Source organism: Lynx rufus, unplaced genomic scaffold, assembly GCF_022079265.1.
Source record: "Lynx rufus isolate CCGP_SWC_20201006 ecotype Redwood Valley unplaced genomic scaffold, mLynRuf1.p SCAF_5, whole genome shotgun sequence".
NCBI classification, from domain to species: Eukaryota; Metazoa; Chordata; class Mammalia; order Carnivora; family Felidae; genus Lynx; species Lynx rufus.
In genome coordinates, this window is record NW_025814867.1 from 101,244,125 (window position 1) to 101,255,985 (window position 11,861).

General features: G+C 44.7%; 1 protein-coding gene across 1 annotated transcript in view; it reads right to left on the bottom strand.

Moving 5' to 3' along the window:
* NECTIN3 (nectin cell adhesion molecule 3) overlaps window positions 1–3,327 on the bottom strand; it is a 126,785-nt gene extending 123,458 nt beyond the window's left edge. Inside the window, exon 1 of the mRNA XM_047099582.1 lies at window positions 3,168–3,327. Within this exon, the coding sequence (XP_046955538.1) occupies window positions 3,168–3,327 (160 nt within the window). The remainder of the gene's footprint in view (window positions 1–3,167) is intronic.
* Between the last annotated feature and the right edge of the window lie 8,534 nt (window positions 3,328–11,861).

Below are 11,861 nucleotides of genomic sequence, written 5' to 3' on the forward strand. Positions count from 1 at the left end.
TCATGTCTATCACAATGCTGTAAGCTCCTTGAAGCCAGAACTCTGCCTTATTCATGCTTTATGTCCCCAAGTGCCTATCAAGTGCCAGGAATACAGAAAGTACTGAAAGTGCTGTTCAAGATTCAATTTAATAATAGATCTTCTTTATCGTCATTTATCATTTAATAAAACCTTGATGAAAATGTAAAGTCACGGAATCCTAGATTCAAATAGGAATGGACAAAGACCAAACAGGCTTTATTATCTCCTTCATTGATACCATACCCCTGCTAACAGTCTCTACCTTTCAAGAAGAATGTTGGAAGGAAAGTGAGATAAATCTGATCACATATGAACTGAATATTGCTATCATAAAGAAATATAGCTGAAACTAATTTAACACTGTGTGTTAACTACACTTCAACTAAAAAAAAAAAGAAATATGGAATTCTAGAAAAATGGGATTTAAATAAATGGGACTTATCAAGTCACTTGATGTTGTAAATCTAGTCCCCTTGACCTTTATACCTAAGAATTTCTCAGGCTTAAAAAACAAAACAAACAAAACCAGAGTTTGTAAACCTGTAAAATTCTCACTTTAAAAGTTCAGTTCTTCAAATAAGACAGATAGTATACACCCTCAAAACAGCAAATATATGTAATTGTTTACACCTTTCAGAATATCAAATCTACCAGTTGCAAGGGTTTTGTTTTAGCACATGAACAGGACATAAAAATTATCTTGTACTAATAGATGACATTGCAGATGTTGAGCATAGTTAAGGTCATGCTACATGAGAGCAGCATATCCAAAAAAGCAGCAAAAAGAAAAAAAACTGTACGTGTCAAACAAGTAAAATATTCTGATTAACAAATCATCAGATAATCACCTCTTTAAAGCCTAAAAATCTTTTCAATTCTAAAACTGACTACTCAAACATCAGTACACGCAAAACCTTGTAAGTAGTGCTACGAATGTCAAATCAACAAACAGGTTACATGAAGACAATTCTACTTCCATACTTACTAAGCACCCATAAGTCAGGACAACTGTGCCCTACTCAAAGACTGAATTCTAAAATAGAGAGAGGTTGATGGGAAAAAAAAAAAAAAAAAAAACTTGTCATAAGGGTTCACAAATTAGGGTGTTATTAACACTACAAGCCAGAAAAGGAAGCTCTTTAAAAGAACAGTGCACAGAAACACAAACCTAGTGCCTGTCTCTACAACTACCAGCAAAATTGACTCTAAAAACTTGAATTTACACCTGCTCTAAATCACAGTCCATTTGCCTATACTGCTTGAATTTTTAGGACCTTAAATAAAAATATCAAGCCCCTCCAATAGCACATCACCAAAAAGGATTTAAAGAAAAAACACACCTTTCTTCTGCATGAAAACCGTGTGTTCCTTCAAAAGTAATCAGCCCTTGTACAAGCCCTTGAACAAGCACTATGAAATTATTATTCAAATTCAGTATCTTTGATTATACGCACATGTCACCTAGTTTCAGTCTTCTATAAGGCTTTGCTTAGCAAGATAAGCCTTTATTAGAGGTACAAATAATATTCATTTAGTCCTTAACACAATCTAAATCAGGATAGTAAACTGTTAACACCCCCTCCAACTTTTCTCCCACTCAACTGTAATCCACCATCTTCCCTAATGGCAAAGAACAGTATACAAATTCAACGTAGAATCTTGCATCAATTTACAGAGGTAGCAGCATTAAGAATTGTGTTGTGGAACCAAACAGCTGGGGAGTGGAGATACAGAAACAATGCAGATTAGATAACAAGCCACTTATCAGGCTATACCCTGTAAATCAGAAACTTTCATTACTGTGCTTGAAACGCGGTGGTGAATTGGTAGAGGAGATTCTCAGCCTATAAGGGGCACTCAATCTCTTGAAAACTGCCTCCCCTCATAAACCAACTACCCTGACACACCTCCCGAACAGGACTCTCTTTCTTCTAAATCACACCATCCCAGAAATCCGCACACATCTCTCCTTTTAATAAACACTAATGAAACTTCTGGTTTCATTTACAATCCCACTAAACACAGATCCAACAGCAGCCTTATGTACCAATAAAAATGTCTTAGCTACACTAATCTTTGCGCAAGCGTTAAGTTTTGCTTCACCTTCCTCACCAAGTTGAGTGTTCGAATGAATAACTTCCTGCAGTATTTCGGTATTACCAAAAGCCAAAGCTAATCCCCCCAAACTGGTGTGGCCTCACGTTCCCAAATCACCGCCTTCCATTAATGATCACTTAGTCCATCTCTCTTGCATGAGGCGCCAGATTTTTTTTTTTTTTTACAGGATCCTTATAACAAGTGGATTTCTAGTCTCGGATACCTAGGAACAGAATTTACAGAGACTCGCCCCCAAATGTGATAGGAAAACTTAACATAAAATGAGGGGACGAGGCATGGGGGTCTGTTTTAATCCGAACAGCCAGAGCACAATCGATGCAATCAGGTATTTAACACACAAATCGAAGTCCTGAGGACAAACAGCGTTCGCTATAATAAACATGGACAGTGTGAGAGACGTCCCATAAACTGGAAGGCAGCGACGGGCTCAATGCAAAGCGATCCAGAGGCTGCCGGGGCAGAACCGGGCCGGAGGACGGAAGAGAACTGTTAGGAATGCTGCAGGGTGGGCTAACATGGTGCCTTCTCCAGAGCGGGAGGCCAGGAGGGGTTGGGAGCCTACGGCTTCATCCCGTGGGGCTCTGGTCCCTGGAGGTATCTGGACTCACAGCTCAAGTTTCACCAGGGAAAAAAGGAGGCGGCAAACGTGCAGCCCGGCACCTTCGCCCCAGCCCAGAAGTCCGCGCTCTCGACTTCCTCCGCGAATGAGCGAGGAGGTAACGGTTCCCGGAGCAAACACGAAGGAGCTCCCCGCGCACCCAGCACTCGGCATCGGGCAGCGGCGAGCGGGGGAGGGGAGCGGCCGGTCGGCTGCCCGGCGCAGCACTCGCCGGCCCCGGCCCTTCCCGGGCCTCGCCCCGGGCGCGGCGAAAAGTTTCCAGCCAAAGTCCGCGGCAACCTCTAGCGCAGTCAACCGCCGAGCACAACCGCCTTACCGCCCCGGAGGGCGGCCCGCGCCGGCCGGCGGTGGAGCCGGGACCCTCGGTCGCGCCTCCCTCAGCCCGCGCCGGCCGCCGAGGTTCACCTACCACAGAGCCGGGAGAAGAGCAGCAGCGGGAAGAGCAGCAGCAGTAGCGGCGGCGGCGTCGGGGGTGGCAGCAAGAGCCCGGCCCCGGGGGGAGAAGCGGAGGAAAGTTGTGCTTTGCCGCCTCCGGGACACAGCGGGGCCGGCCCCGGGGTCCGCGCCATCCCCCACCCTCCCCCCGGCCCTCTCGCTCGCCCGCCCCCCCTGCTCCCCCGGCCCCGGCGCCTTAGGCTCTGGGCGGCGGCAGCAGCGGCCGCGGCGGCAACGGCGGCGGCGGAAGGTCCGGCGCGCGCGTCCCCAACTCCCAGTTCTTGAGCCGTCGCCACCGGCTGACACTCAGCCGAGCGCTCGCGGCTGCCTCGACTCTGCCTTCGCCGACGCCACTGCCGAGGCTGAGGCGGGAGCCGCCCGCCGCTGCCGCCGCCGCCACTCCCCTCCCCCCGGCACCCGCCCGCCTCGAACTCCTGGGAACTCGGAACGCACCACCCCGCCCCGCACGGGAGGGGGAGAGGAAGCCGACCCTCAGAGCCGGCGCTGGGACTCTCCCGCCCTCCCTGCACAACTCCAGCTCCCGTCTGATCGCCGACTGCAAGCCGCGTCTCCTCCCACCCCGCCCTCCTACACACGCTCCTCCCCCTTCAAAAAAAAAAAATCTCTTCTCTCCACTTTGATAACGGGTTTCTCCCAAAGCAGGGCTTTCAAGAGGACAGGAAAATCTGGAATAGGTTAGTAGGCCCCGCCCCTCGTTCCTGCCTCGTCCCCGCCTCGTCCCCCCTTCCAAATGTTTCCAATGGTCTCGCCCACTCCGCCCCTCGCGGGTCCACCGCTGCCCCGGCGCTGACGGAGGCGGAGGGCGGTGGGACAATCGTGCTGGCTGCTCGCCTCGCCCCGGCCGCGCTCTCCCTCTGGCGGGGTGCCGGGACAGGAGGAGGGGGAGTGGTGAGGAGGGAATGGCAGGATGGGCTGCCCTTCCGTTGCCCACGCTAAAGGTCCCTGTCTAGAAAGCTGAACACAGCCTGGAGAACTAGTCATCTCCCTCCTCGCCAGGGAGGCAGGGGGCTGAAAGGAGAGACTTTCTCCTTCCTGCTTCCCGGGACAGCGGCGCTCTCCGAATCCCTTCTTTCTTCCCAGCCCCACTTCCCCCAGCCTTCCGAGGCTTGTTTGCACAGGCGATTTTCTTGCTCCTTTCTCTTGGGAGGGCGGTTTGGTGGAGGGGTCAACGGAGCCGAGCGAGGAGAGGGGCCCCCAGAAGGTTTGCTTTCTCGCTCTTGCTTCTCCGGCCGCCAGGCTGTCCGCTGTCCTCGCCGGGCGACTGGCAACAGGAGGCCATGGATTCCCCCATCGGAGCGCCTAGAGTGCGGTGGTGTTTTTCTTTGGTTTTGTTTCATTTGCATGTTCGCACGTGTAATTTTATTTTCATTGCTTGTTTTCCTTTGAGCTGACCGCGGTAAAGGGACCTGGGGAAGTGTTAAGCATTTGGCCCTAAGAGGTCTGGGATCCACCACGACCCTCCCTCACCCCAGATGGCTGCGCGCTCTGCCCTCTTCATCCACCCGCCACGCACAGCCCTGGTGGCCTGACCTTGAAGCCACAGCCCCTGGCGGTTCTGCAGGGGCGGTGGACAGTTTGGACTGTCCCGAGGGGTGCTGGAGGCAGAAGACACACGTCCTCAGTCCTAATACCATTAACTAATTGTATGTAGGTCCTGCCATCTCCACCAGATAGTCGTAAATGTGGCTCCAATAAGAAGAAAAGTCGAAGAAGGATTTAGCCGCCTATCGCAGCTAAAACTAATGCTTGCCTGCCGCCAAGAGCACGCCCCTTCCATCACTAGGGTTCCCCCACCCTCCACCCACTGATTTGCAATGTTTTACTCACCTCCAAAGCTACACACCATTCTACCCCTGCCTACCTCTCTTTTTTTCTTAACTTCCGCCTCCCATCCTGTCTCCCAGCGCTCTGGTTTAGTGCCTTCTCTTCTTCCACCCCCTTTTCTCTTCTCTTTCTCTCTCTCTGCCTGTCTCTGTCGTCCCTTGTAAGCCTGTCTCCTCCAGCCACTCCTTTCTATCGCCTATCCTCAGGATGCGCTTGTGAATAAACCTTGTCCTGCGTCTCTACTGGAGAACCCCTGATGATGATCGTAATTGACGAAATGTAGCTATTGTGACATTCCTTAGCTGTGCTGACACCACCGTTTCCCTTGAGAAAATTTCTTTTCCTATTTTCTCATTCTCTAAACCTAATTTCACTGCTAAATTTAGATAAAGCCCACTGTGCAGCGACTAGCTAATTATCTGTTTAGATAACACTTAGACACGTTGTTGAGAGTCAGTTAAATGTTAAACAACCAAAATTTTAATATCGCTAGCCAATTTCATTCCACTGGCCTTACCATGATCGGTCCAGTTTCCAGGAGAAGTAATTTAGCCAACATTTGAAAAGATGCCAAAGGCTTAATATGGGGGGCCATTGTGCAATTGCTACAGAGACCATGAGGGATTAGCAGGTTTAGTGCTTCTCAAAAGGATGATACGGAGCTTTAAAAAATATATTTCCTCCATATTTTGAGAAATTGGATTAGTGACATGTTATGATTATATTCTCCTCTGACCTAAAGTGAAGAGAGAGCATGGAAGAGCAGTATTCATAGATGTTATATAAGCATTAAAAGAGCACCATGCTGGTGTTTTATGTGCATACATGCATTATGTTCTAATGTTAATCGCTTGTGTTGATATAACATCTTCAGCCAGGATGTCAAAGTACAGGCTTCCCATGGAAGGCAACAATGACTGTTATCCCTTCCCAAAGAGGAACCTAGGCACAGAGGTTAATTGAAAATGTAAGCTGTATGGGGTGATTTTTCTGCCAGAACCAAGTTCTTGCCTTCCAGTTGGCACACTGACCCCTCAAGATTCCTTTTAAAGTTAAAAACAAATTTACTGAGGTACCTCAAATTTCTACTTTCTAAGCGTCCAGTCTTAAATTACATTGTCCTCAAATGAAGACATACTCACCCCAAACCTTCCTGTTGGAAATTATTACTAGCTGCAAAATAAGATTTTATATTGTACGGTACAGTTCATTTTCTCTCAAGGGCCAGAATTGCTGTTGACTTTAAAAACAAAACCTTTGTCATGAGAATATTACTGGGTTTTATATCCTTTTAGTTGCCTAACTTTACAGATAAGTTCACCTTTATTGTTTGAGTGACAAACTGGTTCAGAAATAATTATAGCTAACTTATTAATATTTCTGGCACCATTAAATCCAAAGTATGCATGTATTTTCCAAGAAGAAAATTATCTGAACAAAAGGCAACATGATCCTACTGCCAACAATGATTTCATTGTTTTGGGTTAAGCGTATTGATGGTGTCCATCCCACTTTCTGCCTCAAAGACTGTTGGCCAATTATCGAGGTTCATTAATTCTTAACTAAAAAACAAAGGTTGACATCTTAACAAAGAAGTAATTATGTACAGTGCTGGGCATTTTACATTTACTCAGATAATCCAAATTAAAGGTTTGAGACTATTATTGGAATTTCATAGCTGACTCTGAAACAAAGAAAGTATTTTATAGGGAAGGTGGGCCATTATGTACTCAGCTTATTCCCCTCACCATCAGCAAATTTTTTATAACCTGCTGCGTGAAGAAGTATAGCTTCTCCCTCAGCGGAAGAGATGAGCAATGCTTTGTGGAATGTTTGAACTTGGTACTATATTTGATAATAAGTTGATGTCACCCTACTAGAATCGCAGTCTTCTAAAGCAGAACTATGCAAATAGTTAAACTGTAAACCCACAAAAAAGTCCACCTACTTGCAAAATCTTCCCAACCTTGCATTTATCAAATGCAACTGTTTTCCACTGAAAGGATCCCCCCCACACCTATATATTCATACTGCTTTCTCCCTCATATTTCCTTTGGATCTTTGCTCAAATTTCACTTTATCATTGAGATATTCTATCACCACCCTATATGAAAGAGGTGTCCCTACCCCCAGTTCGTATCCCCCTTAACTTGCTTTATTTCCTTCATTGCACTCACAATCTGACATGTTATATTGAAACACAAACATCTAAAACAATATCTGCCATCTAAGTCCCAGACTTATGTCATCCCAGACGACTAAATGATAAATGTAGTGACATAACATATTCTAATGTATGTTTAATTGTAGACAAACTCAACAGAAGAATATTAATTTATTAATTTTTAAGGTCTTGGAGTATATGATCATGTTGAAGTTTTTAAACTGGAAGATGATTAATGACCATTACTTAAGACTCTATTTAATTACTCCTAATGGTATGTATTAAGCTATCATCTCTCTACTCCCTATTGACCCTTCCACACTCTGGGTTTGTAATACTGGGGCTGGGGCTCTCCAAACTATGTGTCTCCCTTGCCAGCTGGCTTCCTGGTGGGTTCTATCAATAGAAGTCCCTGGAGGGAGGGTGGAAGGCAGAGGGGAAAAGAGATGTTCCTTTCTGTTTGCTTCCTGCTCCTACCAGCATCCCGTCAGGAGTAACAGCCCTTTTCACTGTCATCACCGGTTGGTTCCAGCCTTATCCTTGTATACTCTAAGAACCAGCACTGGCCAGTGCCCACCGCTCAGAAGTTTGAGCCCTAACTCAACAGGAACCCTCCTCTGAGCTTTAATAACCCAACCTTTTCCTTTTGTTTACCTGCTCTAAAGGTAACAATGACTCCTTAAAATTTACATCACTGGATTACCTCAATGTCCCTCTTTAGGGTGTGGAGACCCTCTCCAACCCCTGGGTAACAATACCCTATTATTAAATTCCCTCAGTACCATAGTATGGTTCCTGTGTTCCTGATTGGATTTTGATTGGTGCTTTACTTTTTCAGTGACTATTTCCCAAAACTTTACCTTGTAACAGTTAGTTTTCTCTAAGTCAAACTGTTTAAAATAACAGAACCAATGCCAATCTGCCAATGTAAATAAAAACAACAGGCAAAATGTGTTCTATTTCATTGGCAATAATCCAGGTTAAACAGAGGTGGGTTTGAAATAAGTAAATTTGGTGGTAATTGTGTTAATGTTTTAGTTGTATATGCGTATGATTTGTTTTTGTTGTTGCTGATGTTCTTTATCTAGATCATGGTAAAAACAAATAGAAATTGCTCATTTTAGGTGATTTAGGTGATTTATTTCTTTTACAGAACTTGCTTGCCCTTGAGAATCATTACGGAACTAAAGATAAGAGACTGTCAGGGAAAATAAAAAAATGAACTTCTTTCCTAAAACTACAATGAAAACAAAATGTACATTTCACATAGCTCTCTAAAGCCTAACTCTATAATATACAAGTCTTTTGTAGGGGCACTAGAGTTCCATAGAATACATTTGAGGAACTGGTATTGAGAGGCAGAAAGAAGAGTTACGCCATAGCATTATGGGAGGTTAGGTAAAACGGTAGGCTAACTTAGCAAAGATGATTGGGCTACAATGTGCTGGATTCGATGTTAAGTGTCGGGGATGAAAACAATCCAAGTCCTGACCCCAAATAACAATAACAGTATTCTTACAAGCAAGGGAAGGATGTACACTGTAGGAAAGAGCAGGGGGGGTCCCACATCTGCCTACAAGAGACAGGGAAGGCCTAAGATCAATGATAACATTTGAACAGTCTGAAAGAATGACCAGAAATTTTCCATATGGATGGGGTAAAAGCAGCAGAGGGAATAGGAGAATGACAAATAGAAGTATACAGAGGCATGACAGAGTATGACATGTTTTGGAAACCACAAGTATTACGTTGCTGCTAGAGGGTGACCTGAAGAGCGGGATTAGCAAGCAAGGTAAAAATGAAGTTAGGTAGGCAGGGAGCTTTCAAATCTTACAAAGACGTTTAGATTTTATCTGGTAGATCATGGGAACAACTGAAGATCTTAGAGTAAGACAACGACAACATTAGGTTTCTACAAAAGTCAAGCATGTGAAAGTGAGGGTGGATGGATTGTCAGGGGGCCTGGGAAAAATAAGCAAAAATTCAGTGAGGAAGTTGTGATGGGCAGAGCAAATGAAGGTCTAAACTTGAGCAGCGGTAAGTGAATGGAAAGGAGAAAATGAATTCAGGAGAACCGTAGTATGTTAAGACAAAATAGTTTATTCCCACAGCAGTTTGAATATATGTGGCTAGCTAAGAGGTAGATGATCATGGAGGAGGCCGCTGAGGAGGCCAAAGGCACATCAGCAAAATGATGAAAAAGAATGAAAGGAGGGGCGCCTGGGTGGCTCAGTCGGTTAAGCATCCATCTTCAGCTCAGGTCTTGGTCTCACAGTTTGTGAGTTAGAGCCCCGCATTGGGCTCTGTGCTGACAGCTCAGAGCCTGGAGCCTGTTTCTGATTCTGTGTCTCCCGCTCTCTCTCTCTGCCCCTCCCTCACTCGCACTCTCTCTCTCTCTCTCTCTCAAAAATAAACTTTTTTCATTAAAAAAAAAAGAATGAAAGGGGAAGCACTCAAAAGAAGGTAATAAACATATGGGTAGAGGCAAAGGGATATTAAGGAAAAAGAATGGGGAGAAGAAAATGAGGGCAGGGGAATCAAATGACAAAGGCTGATATAATATAATTGATGGTCTTATAACTTAATTGGGCAAATTTTATAATTTACTTCCACTGTATATTATTCCTTTAATTCCTGCAGGCATAACTCAGATTCATGTAATGGCCTGTGCAGTTTCTTTTACATCATCATTAATAAATATTTGTTAAATGAAAGGGAGAGAAAAGAAAATAGTTTTGTGGCTGGTTTCGTATTTAGACTGAAGTGAACGAAAGAAATCTGGTGTCTGTGTACCTTCAGTACAATGAAGAGCCACTTTTCCCCTCATGGGTGTTTCAACAAATCCTGCCCTAATTAATTGCCTGAAGCTTTACCTCTAACTTGTACCCTTTGGTATCTAACCCACAACAGATAATCATCAGCCACTCCATGTCTCCTGACTCGGAGAGATGCACTTAAGGAGGCTGTGTGATATAATATTAAGAGCTCCACTGCCTGGGTTTCAGTTCAAATCCTCTGCTTTGTGACCTTGGACAAGTTACTAATTCTGTTTAAAGGAAAGGTTTATTCCTTCTTCACAGTATTATTTAAGGGTAAAATTAGCTCATATGATGCCTATAGAACAGGTCTGATACACAGAGCCAAGAGGTGTTAGTTTTTGTTATTGTTATTATTTGTAGTAGGAGTAGTGTTAGTATTTTTAAATCTAGATTCAGGAATCGCAGATTGATCATCAGCAACCTGGGAATGGAATTCTGATAAGGCTCAAGTTTCCAAAGTGTAATTGAAATCTCGAAGCCAGTTCTGATAGACTCTGCCTACCATTAACCAGATCGTGCTAATTCAGCATCTCTTCCTTTTACAGACTTCTGCAGTGGACCTTCTGTGCTAGGCAGAAAAAAGGTTTCCCAAGGACGTCCACATGCCAATCCCCAAACCCTGTGGCTGTGTTAGGTTGCATGGCAAAGGCAAATTAAGTTTGCAAATGGTTATTGTTGCTAATTAGCTGATTTTGAAACTAGGGAGAGTATCCTGGATTATTCAGGTGGGCCCAATGAAATCAGTCACCAGGATCCTTGAAAGTCAGAGAAAGGCTGAAAAGTCAGAGGGAGATGAGACTATGGAAAATTGTCAAGGGATGCAATATTATTGGCTTCGAAGACAGAAGAAAGGGACAATAAACCAAGGAATATATCAAAGTTTGGAAGATGCGGAAGGCCAAGACCTGGATTCTCTCCTGGAGCTTGACTCCAGAAAGGAATGCAGCTCTGACCATGTCTTGATTTTAGCCAAATGAGACCAGTGTTGGACTCCTGACCTACAAAACCAAAAGGTAACAAGCCATTGAGGAGTCTGAGTTGTAAGCCATTGAGGAGTCTGTGGCAATTTGTTACAGCATCAGTAGTAAACTAATTATGATGTAATGAGAAATATATACTTAATCTTTGCCTCTCGGGTTCCTGGCACAGAGCTCCTAGAACCCTTGGAATTTCCTGAATGATAGGAGTGTCTTTTGTTATTTAATAAACTCCTTTCAACTGGATCTGCATTTAGGTTAGTGAGGTGACTCTTGGAGGATGGAAGCTAGTTGCTAGAGAAACCACCTGCATGATTAGAGGGTTGGAACTTTCAACCTCACTACCCCTTCCAACCTCTAGAGTGGGGACAAGGGCTAGAGCTTGACTTAATCATCAATGGTCAATGATTTGATCAATCATGCCTACTTAATGAAGCCTCCATTAAACGTTCTAACCAAAGTGATTTGGAGAGCTTCCAGGCTGGTGAGTGAACACATGGAGTTGGGAAGGGGCTGCACTCAGGTAAGGCATGGCGGCTCTATTCCTCTTCCACATACGTTGCCCTGTGCATCTTTTTTCCTTGGGCTATTCCCAAGTCGTGTTATAACAAACCAGTAAATGTTAGTGTTTCCCTGAGTTCTGAGAACCATTCCAGCAAATTATTAAACCTCAGAGAGGAGAGTCATAGAAACCCTCAATTTTTGGCCAGTGGTCAGAAGTACAGGTGACAATTAGGGACATATGCTTGGCGTCTGAAGTGCGTTGGGTCTGTGCTGACTCCAGGTTGTTGGTGTCATAATTGAATTGTAGGACACCTAGTTGATATAAAGAGTCGGATAATTGTTCAGGGGTGGGAATACCC